Source organism: Cucurbita maxima, unplaced genomic scaffold (assembly GCF_002738345.1).
Source record: "Cucurbita maxima cultivar Rimu unplaced genomic scaffold, Cmax_1.0 Cma_Scf00216, whole genome shotgun sequence".
Lineage (NCBI taxonomy): Eukaryota > Viridiplantae > Streptophyta > Magnoliopsida > Cucurbitales > Cucurbitaceae > Cucurbita > Cucurbita maxima.
Window position 1 is genome coordinate 63,381 of NW_019272232.1, and position 10,324 is coordinate 73,704.

Sequence of the window (10,324 nt, forward strand, 5' to 3'; positions counted from 1 at the left end):
AAAAAAAAAAAATGCAAGAGTTCATGAATCTTCCAAGCCTTTGACTGCGACATTTTTGGTGAATAGTGAACCTAGAGTGGAAATACTGTTTTTTTTTTTAAATAAGAAACCTGGGTATTTATTAGAACTAAAAATCAGCCTAAGGGCAAGGGGAAGAAAAAACCAAAACCCTTCTGAGGGGAGCTAATGACATAAAAACTTTCTAATCATGAAGAAGTGAAGAAGACTGTAGTTATCACCTAACAGTGCTTGCATGATGCTTGATATAAGATACAAGATGTTGCTTGTTACAAAAAAGAGGGGATCTAACATGTCCGTTTGAACCTTCTAATAGGATAATGCTCTACGTTATTGTTGGTATAAGCTACTTGATTCGATTTCGTTAAAAATAAAGGTTAAGGTTTAATAGAAAGGTATGGTTTTTATATTTTGCAAATGGGAGTATTTGAAAGCATTTTAAGAAATAAGAAAACGATTTGCAAAATAACTAAATCAAATGGATGTAATTAATAAACCCAAGCTTTTAATAAGATCTACAACTGAATGTTTTGATTCAAATTTTCCTGTCCTTCAATTCTGTACATCACATGGTTAATTTTTCTTTCTATTTGTTAGCGGTTACCTCGTTAAATGGACAATTTTCGTAATTTTGGATGTCGCAGGAAGGGCTTGCTGCAGTTTTTGGTAATGGACTATCTTCAGCATGTGTTGTCAACATGGGAGCACAGGTGACAACAATTATTTGCATCGAGGTAAATTCAGTATTTTCTAACCTTCTTTTTTACTTTTAAAAGTAACTGGTTTTTCATATTTTAAGAGACAATATTTAGTCTGTGTTTGGAAATGTAGATGTGTTTCCTGAAGTATTAAGTATTCAGCGATCTTGTTGTAATTGTTCATCTTTTGGTGTCTAGGATGGAGTTGCTCTGCCTGCGACAGCAAAGACTTTGCCTTTCGGGGGAGAGGTTGGGTAGTTTCTCAGTTGCTACAATTACGTTGTTTGTTGAAAGTCATCATTAATATGGTGTAAAAAATCTGGGAACACAAAAGTTTAGGTCCATTCGGTAACCAGTTTGTATTTTTTAAAACTAAGGTTATAAAACACTACTTTCACATTTAATTTTCTTGCTTTATTACGTACTTTTTAAAAACTCAAGCCAAATTTTAAAGACTAAAAAAGTATTTTAAAAATTTGATTTTGTTTTTGTTTTTGATATTTGGATTAGAATTGAAATGTGTTTTGAAGGTAGGTGAAAAACTCAAGAAAAAATTTGTGCGCAAACAAGCTTAATTTTAAAAAACAGAAAAAAAAAAAAAAAAAACAAAAAACAAAACAAAACAAAATACAGAATGAGACCTTAATTATTTAGCAACTTTCCCTCGGTGCTCTGTGATGAAACCTTTTTATTTTATTTGGTAATTGATTTCAGTGGGTTTTTTTCAGGACGTATCTAGATGCCTCCTGTGGACTCAGAGGCATCATCAGACCTGGCCACCAATTCGTACTGACATCTTGGCGAAGCCTGTTGATCTTCTGATGCTTAATAGACTGAAAGAGTTCTACTGTGAGATTAAGGTGAGTTTGAATAATTGTTGTTTTCTTGAAAATTAACCCATTTCTTTTCATAATTATTTTGTCCTTAAAGGATGTTTGGATGCCGTTTGCCGTTTGGTTGTGTTTTCTAGAAATGGTTCTTGAAAATTTGTTTGTTTGATGTTTGGATGCCGTTTGCCGTTTGGTTGTGTTTTCTAGAAATGGTTCTTGAAAATTTGTTTGTTTACTAATTTTTTAGACTGCTTTCTATCTTTCTTGATTTATTTATTTATTATTATTATTTTTATTTTTTTAAAAGAAGTTGGACCATAATTCTTATATTGCATTTGAATGTATGGTTAAGGGCTATATTTGTGATACAATGATTTATAGTTTTTGCCCACTAATTCCGTTGAGGATTATTGAGAGTGAGTCCCACATTGGTTAATTTAGTGGAAGATCATGGATTTATAAGTGAGGAATACTATCTCCATTAGTATGAGGCCTTATGGGGAAGCCCAAAGCAAAGCCATGAGAGCTATTTGCTCAAAGTGGACAATATCATACAATTGCGGAGAGTCGTGATTACTAACATGGTATCAGAGCCATGCCCTAAACTTAGCCATGTCAATAGAATCCTCAAGTGTTGAACAAAGAATTGTGAGCCTCGAAGGTGTAGTCAAAAGTGACTAAAGCGTGGAACAAAGGGTGTATTTTGTTCGAGGGCTCTAGAGAAAGGAGTCGAGCCTCGATTAAGGGGAGGAGGCTATTTGAGAGCTCCATAAGCCTCCGGGGAGGTTTATAGGGTACTTTGTTCGTGGGGAGGATTGTTGAGGATTATTGGGAGTGAGGAATACTATCTCCATTGGTATGAGGCCTTTTGGGGAAGCCCAAAGCAAAGCCACGAGAGCTTATGCTCAAAGTGGACAATATCATACCAGTGTGGAGAGTTGTGATTCCAAACATCTCCATGCTGTTTCAATATTCCCCTAAAACAAGATTTCTATGTAAGCTTCGGTCTGAAATAACCCTTCTCTTAATTTTCAATTGGTCTGAAATAACCCTTCTCTCAATTTTCAATTAATTTCTGGTGCTGTGTTAAAGAAGAAAAATGACCATAACTAAAGAAATTATATTATCACATATAAAATGATTTTAATGCATTTTTGTTGTTTACAGTTCCATATTATGAGCTGGTTATATTATCACATATAAAATGATTTTAATGCATTTTTGTTGTTTACAGTTCCATATTATGAGCTGGTCATTTGTTTTTCAAGGATATACTGTTGTTTAGAACTTAGTGATGGAATATTTGAATAAAATGCTTATTTTTGTAAAGTTGAGATACATTATGCTCGTGAATTAACCTTTTGAGGATTTTCGTGTATTTTTCAGATGTTGTTTCTAATCGATGCCCTTGTATTTAGATCGATTTCCTTTTATCATTTGGTTCCAATTGACAGGAAGGGGAAGTCGATGCTGTTGCTGTAGTTCACTCGTATGAAGAAGGCACCCCTGCTGGTTCTCATAAAACAAGACTGACTGCGCTTAATGTGGGCCTTCGTAATGAATTCATTTTTTATTTCACGAACATCTATTAGAAAAATCATTTATCATTATGCCCCCCCCCCCCCACCAGGTACCACCTATGGGATTGTTCTTCCCAATGCTATTGGTTCCAGATGTGTATCCACCACCACCCCGTGCATGGTCAGTAACTGATAATCATTTTCAACTAGTTTTCATGTCAAATCATAGCTGTATGGCGATTATTCTGAAAATTTAGTGATGATATTTTTAGGTTTCATGACCATGAGGATATGCTGGAAGATACATGGCATACAGAGTACTCCAGAAGACCTGATTTACCCGATAATGTATATCCTGGCGTTAACGTTAATTTCCCTATGTGGGATACCTACCCAGTTTATGCAACTAAACCAAAGAAAGAAGAGAACGTTGGTTAATTTCCCTATGTGGGATACCTACCCAGTTTATGCAACTAAACCAAAGAAAGAAGAGAACGTTGGTCTTGCTGAAGCTATCACCAGCAGCATCCTCTCAACAGGTATACGGCAAGCCTTGGGCATTTTTTTTTTCCTACCAGCATGTGAGATTTTAATGGTTATGCTCCTTGATTACTGAACAGGGCGGATTGTTTTTTTTCCTACCAGCATGTGAGATTTTAATGGTTATGCTCCTTGATTACTGAACAGGGCGGATTGACCTCCAGAGGAAACTGTTCTTAAGCATACAGTTAGTAAGTTTCTTTTTCATGAAGTTTTGAATTTCAGTTGAAGTGTACAAAGTGCAAATTCCATATATTTGATATGGACAGAGGAAATAATATTGTTTTGGACTTTAGGTTGGTGGGGTGGCTCTGACAAGGGGTCTTGTTCCTGCAATGGAGGAAAGGTTTGTTGTTGTCTTAAGCTTCAAGATCATATGTTGTTTCAATTTTTCTTTATATTTTTTAGGAAAGGTTTGTTGTTGTCTTAAGCTTCAAGATCATATGTTGTTTCAATTTTTCTTTATATTTTTTATTGATTGTGCAAATAAGCACAAAGAACGTCATTTGAGTTCCATACAACAGATGGAAATTTGTTTCTGGATAATTTTGAACTCGGGAGTGATTCATCAACCTTGGTAATATAAAATATATAAATTCAGGGTTGAATGATTGTCCATTTAGCCCATCAAGCTCTCAATTTAAGTACCATCTCATAAAAATGTTTGGCTGAATTCCTTTTGCAACCGTTTAACATTCCAAACTAATTTAAGTACCATCTCATAAAAATGTTTGGCTGAATTCCTTTTGCAACCGTTTAACATTCCAAACTTGTGGAGCACTGATACTATTGCAGTTGGATAGGGTTTTCACTTTATGGATGTGGACAAATGCATAGAAAGGTTCATTCTAGGAACATAGGTTAATGGCAGTATATCTTCATCCTTGTCATCTCAGTGTCTGAAGTACTCTTTGGGAGTGATCTACTTGTGCTTGATATTTTAACGCTCTTCTATCATCTCAGTGTCTGAAGTACTCTTTGGGAGTGATCTACTTGTGCTTGATATTTTAACGCTCTTCTATATGTTTTTTTGTTTCCCTTTGCAGAGTCTTGCATGCAATTCCTTCAAATGAAGCGATAGACACTGTTGAGGTTAGATTGCATATAACATAAGTCATTTCCTTACGTCTAGATCATCGAATTTGGAAATTATTTGAATTTAGTACCACATTAATATTAGATTATCAATGGCCCTCTATAAGTTCTTGTCCACTTTAAACTAATTATATGACTGAACGATGTGTTCCAAATAGGTGTTACAATCAAGAACAAACCCTTCTTTTGCATCATGGAAAGGCGGAGCGGTAAGTTGAATGCCATTAAAAGACGTCTATTCACATTTATTATTATTAATTTATTTTGCCTTTTCCCTTTAATTAGCGAATTGTGAGACTCCTCTCCCAACAATCCTCAACACAATTTCCCTTCCTCTATATAGTATGTTGAATAATAGAATAATACATAGTGAAATTATCAGAAATCTTTAGCTGCAGCAGAGTTTACAAGCTATCGTTCTTAACATTTTTCTTGAAAATTCAAATCCATTAGAATAATAGTATATGATAAAAACAAGCTATCGTTCTTAACATTTTTCTTGAAAATTCAAATCCATTAGAATAATAGTATATGATAAAAATGTGACAGATTATTGGAGTGCTTGATTTTGGGCGGGATGCTTGGATACATCGTGAAGACTGGATTAACAGCGGAATTTTTGTTGCAAGTGGCAGAAAATACAAGGATTCTTATTATCTTCAAGCACAAGCGATGTGCTACATGAACTCCTAAAAGGTCTGTTTCTGCTATTTGCTAATTCTAGCACAAACTTCTCAGCATTTGGGCAAATATGTACATAAATGATGTTAGTTTAGTTCCCTGTGCTTCTCAGTTCTTTCTTTTAGTATGATCTTTATGATTTTATTTCATCATATAAATTTAGTGAAGATTGGGCTCAGATTCTGGAATGGAGAAAACTTTATCATTATGCTGAAGCAATTTATTGTTTATGGAGTTACCAAAGCCCATAATCAAATCGAGAAGGTGGGGATTACTCATAGCTCAGTTGGGAGAACGTCAGACTAAAAAATCCATAATGGATGATAATGAAATTGTACGACACATCAGAGTACAAATACTTCCTTTACATTACCTCTTCACCTCTTTACAGCTTTCCACTCAGTTCATTAAGTAACGGAGACATTTCAGGATACAGACTCTTCCTAATCTCCGCGTAAGCTTCTCCTTCCCACTTCCTCTTTGCCAACTTCTCCCCCATCGCCACCGCCGCCTCCATCAGTGCCTCCTCGCCGTCGTGTGCTGCATCTGTGATTCCCAACTTCACTGCTGTTTCACCATTCACCTTCATCCCTGCCAGCAACACGTCTCGACGAACCGAGGCTGACCCGATCTTCGACCTCATCAATGCCGCAAAGTAATCGGGCAATGTAAAACCCAAGTCAATCTGTCATGAATAATAAATTACAAGTTTTACTCCTCCCACTTTTAAATTTGTGTCTAATAATTAGATATTTTATTGTCAATTTTTAATTGTTTGATTGGTATAAATGTGTTTATGAATGATAATTTACTTTGTTACTATTTAATATTTGAATTAATAAACGTGAATTCTTATTAAATTATGTTAATTGGGTCAAGATATTATCACTTCAAATTATTGTAAATTATTTATTAAAAAAAAAAAAAAAAACTTATGGTCATATTACCTTTAAATCTTATTTTGCATATAGTTTATTTGAAGAATTTTTACAACATATTTGGATTAAAATAAATATTACGTTTATTTGTATAAGAAAGTTTATGAATTATGATTTAGTTAACTGACCTCGCTCATGTAGAGCACGCCTTTATCGCGCCTCATCAGGACGTAATCATGGCTAAGAGCGAGAGCAAAACCTGCGGCGGCGGCATGGCCGGAGACAGCGGCGATGGTGGGCATGGGGAGAGAGAGAAGGGCGGCGAGGACAGGCTTGAAGATATGAACCATGTGGAGTATGCGGTCTCTAGCGGCGGATTTGGAGGCAGCGGATTGAGCCCAGGGAAGGTGGAAGCCATTGGAGAAGAAGCGGCCATGGGAGGTGGTGATCAGAACGGAACCGGGAGTGGCTTGGGAGTTGATTTGGGTGAGAAGAGAGAGGAAGGAGGAAATGAAGGGTGGGCCGATCCAGTGCTCGTCGTCGCCGGTGAGGGTGATGATGAAGAGATTGCCACGCCTCTCAAGTGTGCACATGGTTCTTCAATAAGCTGCTTCAATTCGTGTTGTGCTCTTAATAAATAAGGAGGACGAGAAATTGGATGGTTCTTCAATAAGCTGCTTCAATTCGTGTTGTGCTCTTAATAAATAAGGAGGACGAGAAATTGGCACGCATTTCTATGCACTAACATTTTTTTAAATGATTTTTTTAGTTCAACAATAGTAATATCCGTAATATCCGAATAGAAATTTAGTTATTTTCTAAAAGAAAATATAAAAAATATTTTAATTATATTTTTCAAATCTACCATGTTTAATCTTAATTAGTCACAAAGAAAATATAAAAAATATTTTAATTATATTTTTCAAATCTACCATGTTTAATCTTAATTAGTCACATGAAAGATATGATAATTTGAACAATTTTTTTTCACAAATTCCTAAAAATTTATATTACATTATTAATGTTTTGATCCATATAATTAAAAGTGCAATTTTAATTTTAATCCAACTTCAAAAAGTCAAAAAGAAATAAAATTGTGGATAGAATTGTTGAGAATATTGTATATAATGGGATGTTTAGTGTGGAAAGGGGAATACTTTCTGTTGAGAATAATTATTTTACCTCTTCATAAATAAATGAAAAAATAGAAAATTAGGTTACCCACCAATCAATTATCTCTATTTTTATTTTTATTGTTGTCCTTATCCAAAGGCCAAATACATTTTTCTCTACTAGATTTTGACAACAATAATTATTGGTATCGTTCTATAGAAAAAAAGCATAATAAAAAATGAAGATATAGATAATTTAGATGAAGATCGTCACTTGTAACCTTAACGAGAAGAATTAGAAGAGCCTTTTCATTATTAACGAACACGACTCGCATAAGCTCTCATGGCTTTGTTTTGGGCTTTCCAAAAGGCCTCATACCATTGGAGTTAGTATTCCTCACTTATAAACCCATGATCATTCCCTAAATTAGGACTTTCATCGTCCAATAGAAAAAATAGGAAGAATACAAGAGAAACAAAAGGAAAATAAAAGCCCAATTAGAACAGAATGGGCTAGTGTTAAGGCCCATCCCATTGTCCTGTCACCACTCCCACTTCTCTTCTTTCGAGAGAGAGAGAGAGAGAGAGACAGAAGGGCTGAGGCTACCCCTCCCCACGCGCACGCCACCCAAACCCACCAAACCCTAATTTCCAAGAACCCCTAAAAGCAGAGCCGATCACCCTATAGATATATATATATATATTTATTTATTTTAATTAATCAAATAATTCATTTTGTTTGGTTGTTACACAACAAAATTTCCACAAAAAATACATTTTTTTTTTTTGGGTATAATTTAATAATTGTGATATGTCCTCCAATTCAATCCCACAGACAGTTAAAGAAATAAAAAATAAAAAATAAAATAAAATAGAGGGTTGAGTGTTTGACCCCATTACTTAGTGCTTCCCCATCTCTGGGTTTATTCTTCTGTATTGGGGCTTTGATTCCCTCCATTCCATTACTGCAACAAGAAGTGGTGCAAAGGGTTATTCTTCTGTATTGGGGCTTTGATTCCCTCCATTCCATTACTGCAACAAGAAGTGGTGCAAAGGGTTTTCCTCTTTTCTTCCCTTCCCTTTGCATCTTTCTTCCAAACTAAAATATGGGTTTTTCTTGTCTCTCTAAACTAACAAAAGGGTCTCTCTCTTTTTCCCTCAAAACCCTCTACTCGCATCAATTTCATTGATCCAATTCATTTCAAGATTTCACCTTTTTTTTTTTTTTAAATAGTTTTCTAGGAATTTAATTGAATTTTAGGTCTGGCGAATCCTTGGTGGACCACGCAGGTAGGGCTGCCGGGGCTGGATCATCATCACCCGGCGGCGGTCAACTCACCAATCTTCAAACAAAGCGATGAAAACAGCGGCGGAGGAAGCGGAAGCCGAGAGGACGACGACGATGACAACAACCGTGATGAACCGAAAGAAGGTGCTGTGGAAACCGGAAACCGGAGACCAAGAGGGCGTCCACCTGGATCTAAAAACAAACCAAAACCCCCCATCTTTGTCACACGTGACAGTCCCAACGCCCTTCGGAGCTACGTTCTAGAGGTGGCTGCCGGATCTGACGTGGCGAATTCCATCGCCCAATTCGCTCGGAAGCGCCAGCGTGGCGTCTGCGTTCTCAGTGCAACCGGCTTGGTCGCTAACGTCACGTTACGTCAGCCTACATCTCCCGGTTCGGTAATGCCACTCCAAGGAAGGTTTGAGATTCTCTCTTTAACCGGCGCGTTTTTACCCGGTCCAGCCCCACCCGGATCCACCGGGCTGACCGTTTACTTGTCGGGCGGTCAGGGGCAGGTCGTCGGCGGGAGCGTTGTTGGGTCGCTTGTGGCGGCCGGTCCTATTATGGTAATTGCTGCTACTTTTTCTAATGCCACTTATGAAAGGTTGCCTCTTGAAGATCCGGAGGATCATGAAATTGGCAGTGGATCCGCCTCACACGGCGGCGCTACAAGCCCACCACAGGAAATTAGAGGCGGTGGGCAGATGCCAACTGGGATGCCGGATCCCACTTTGCCGTTGTATAATTTACTGCCCGACATGATGCCCAACGGCGTTCAGCTCGGCCACGACGGGTATGCTTATGTCCGACCGCCGTATTGAAATCTTAAATTATGAGAACAAGAAGGTTATACTGATTATTAGGATTGATGAGACCAAAAAAAAAAAAAAAAACGGATTNTTTTTCTTTTTCTGGTTGGGATTAATAAACAAACAAGATAATTGCGTTGTCTTTTCAATTATATTGTTTTTTGTTCTTATTTCTCCTCTCATTCTGGTGCTAATCTTATCTTATGGTGTATTAGTTATGCTAATCACAATTTGATTTGAGATTTGTAAACAAGATTAGTTCTTTGGTTAGCAAAGCTTTGAAGGGTTCAATTAGTTCCATCATTGTCTAGAAAAATTATTTAAGTGTTTTTATCTTCGAAAATTTGGAATAATTCAATTATATGTAATTATTAATTTTCTTTTAGTGACTGAGTTTTTATCTTCGAAAATTTGGAATAATTCAATTATATGTAATTATTAATTTTCTTTTAGTGACTGAGTCATCTATTTAATTTTAAACGTTAATGAGAAGACTACCTAAAATATAAATTTAAAGATCTTATATTAAAAAATTGAAAGGAATATTAATTACAAAAAGGTAAAAATTCTTACCCATATAAGAGTTAATTAAGTTGAATAATCCATAACCCATTATAAAGTTTGAATTATTATGAAAAGTTAAAATATTATATTACCAATTAGGGTTTAATGTATATTATAATTATATTGATGAGCTCATTAAAAGTTAAAATATTATATTACCAATTAGGGTTTAATGTATATTATAATTATATTGATGAGCTCATTACCTTTTACCAAACCTTTTATTTAAGCTTCATTGTTGTACCATCCATTTCCCCCAAATCAAAAGTAATCATTAGAGAAATTTTTTAT

General features: G+C 35.8%; 3 protein-coding genes and 1 long non-coding RNA gene across 4 annotated transcripts in view; 3 read left to right on the plus strand and 1 right to left on the minus strand.

Annotated features, from left to right (window-relative positions):
- Nucleotides 1-5,476, plus strand: part of LOC111474027 (actin-related protein 9) — a 12,914-nt gene extending 7,438 nt beyond the window's left edge. Inside the window, exons 12-21 of the mRNA XM_023119289.1 lie at nt 1,445-1,576; nt 3,001-3,090; nt 3,177-3,247; nt 3,339-3,432; nt 3,500-3,605; nt 3,754-3,797; nt 3,903-3,952; nt 4,653-4,698; nt 4,860-4,910; nt 5,251-5,476. Of these exons, the coding sequence (XP_022975057.1) occupies nt 1,445-1,576; nt 3,001-3,090; nt 3,177-3,247; nt 3,339-3,432; nt 3,500-3,605; nt 3,754-3,797; nt 3,903-3,952; nt 4,653-4,698; nt 4,860-4,910; nt 5,251-5,394 (828 nt within the window). The 3' untranslated portion in view covers nt 5,395-5,476. The remainder of the gene's footprint in view (nt 1-1,444; nt 1,577-3,000; nt 3,091-3,176; nt 3,248-3,338; nt 3,433-3,499; nt 3,606-3,753; nt 3,798-3,902; nt 3,953-4,652; nt 4,699-4,859; nt 4,911-5,250) is intronic.
- Nucleotides 711-966, plus strand: LOC111474028. Its single transcript, XR_002715845.1, has 2 exons — nt 711-752; nt 915-966. It is a non-coding gene; the product is annotated as an uncharacterized LOC111474028 (long non-coding RNA).
- A 154-nt stretch (nt 5,477-5,630) lies between the features above and the next one.
- On the minus strand, nt 5,631-6,896 carry LOC111474024 (enoyl-CoA delta isomerase 2, peroxisomal-like). Its single transcript, XM_023119287.1, has 2 exons — nt 6,449-6,896; nt 5,631-6,067 (listed from the first exon to the last, which is right to left on the minus strand). Exons 1-2 carry the CDS (start codon nt 6,851-6,853, stop codon nt 5,768-5,770), a joined length of 705 nt encoding a protein of 234 aa, XP_022975055.1. The 5' UTR covers nt 6,854-6,896; the 3' UTR covers nt 5,631-5,767.
- Nucleotides 6,897-8,626: 1,730 nt separating this feature from the next.
- LOC111474013 (AT-hook motif nuclear-localized protein 20-like) lies at nt 8,627-9,724 on the plus strand (the record flags this gene model as incomplete). The annotated part of the gene is made up of 1 exon (XM_023119281.1): nt 8,627-9,724. A coding segment is annotated over one exon (855 nt), but the record flags the coding sequence as incomplete, so codon positions are not given.
- Between the last annotated feature and the right edge of the window lie 600 nt (nt 9,725-10,324).

Coding starts and splice junctions, on each gene's coding strand:
- LOC111474024 (XM_023119287.1), bottom strand. CDS start 6,853: ATGTGCACACTTGAGAGGCGTGGCAATCTCTTCATCATCACCCTCACC. Junction 6,068..6,448: donor GCGTGCTCTACATGAGCGAG/GTCAGTTAACTA, acceptor TATTCATGACAG/ATTGACTTGGGTTTTACATT.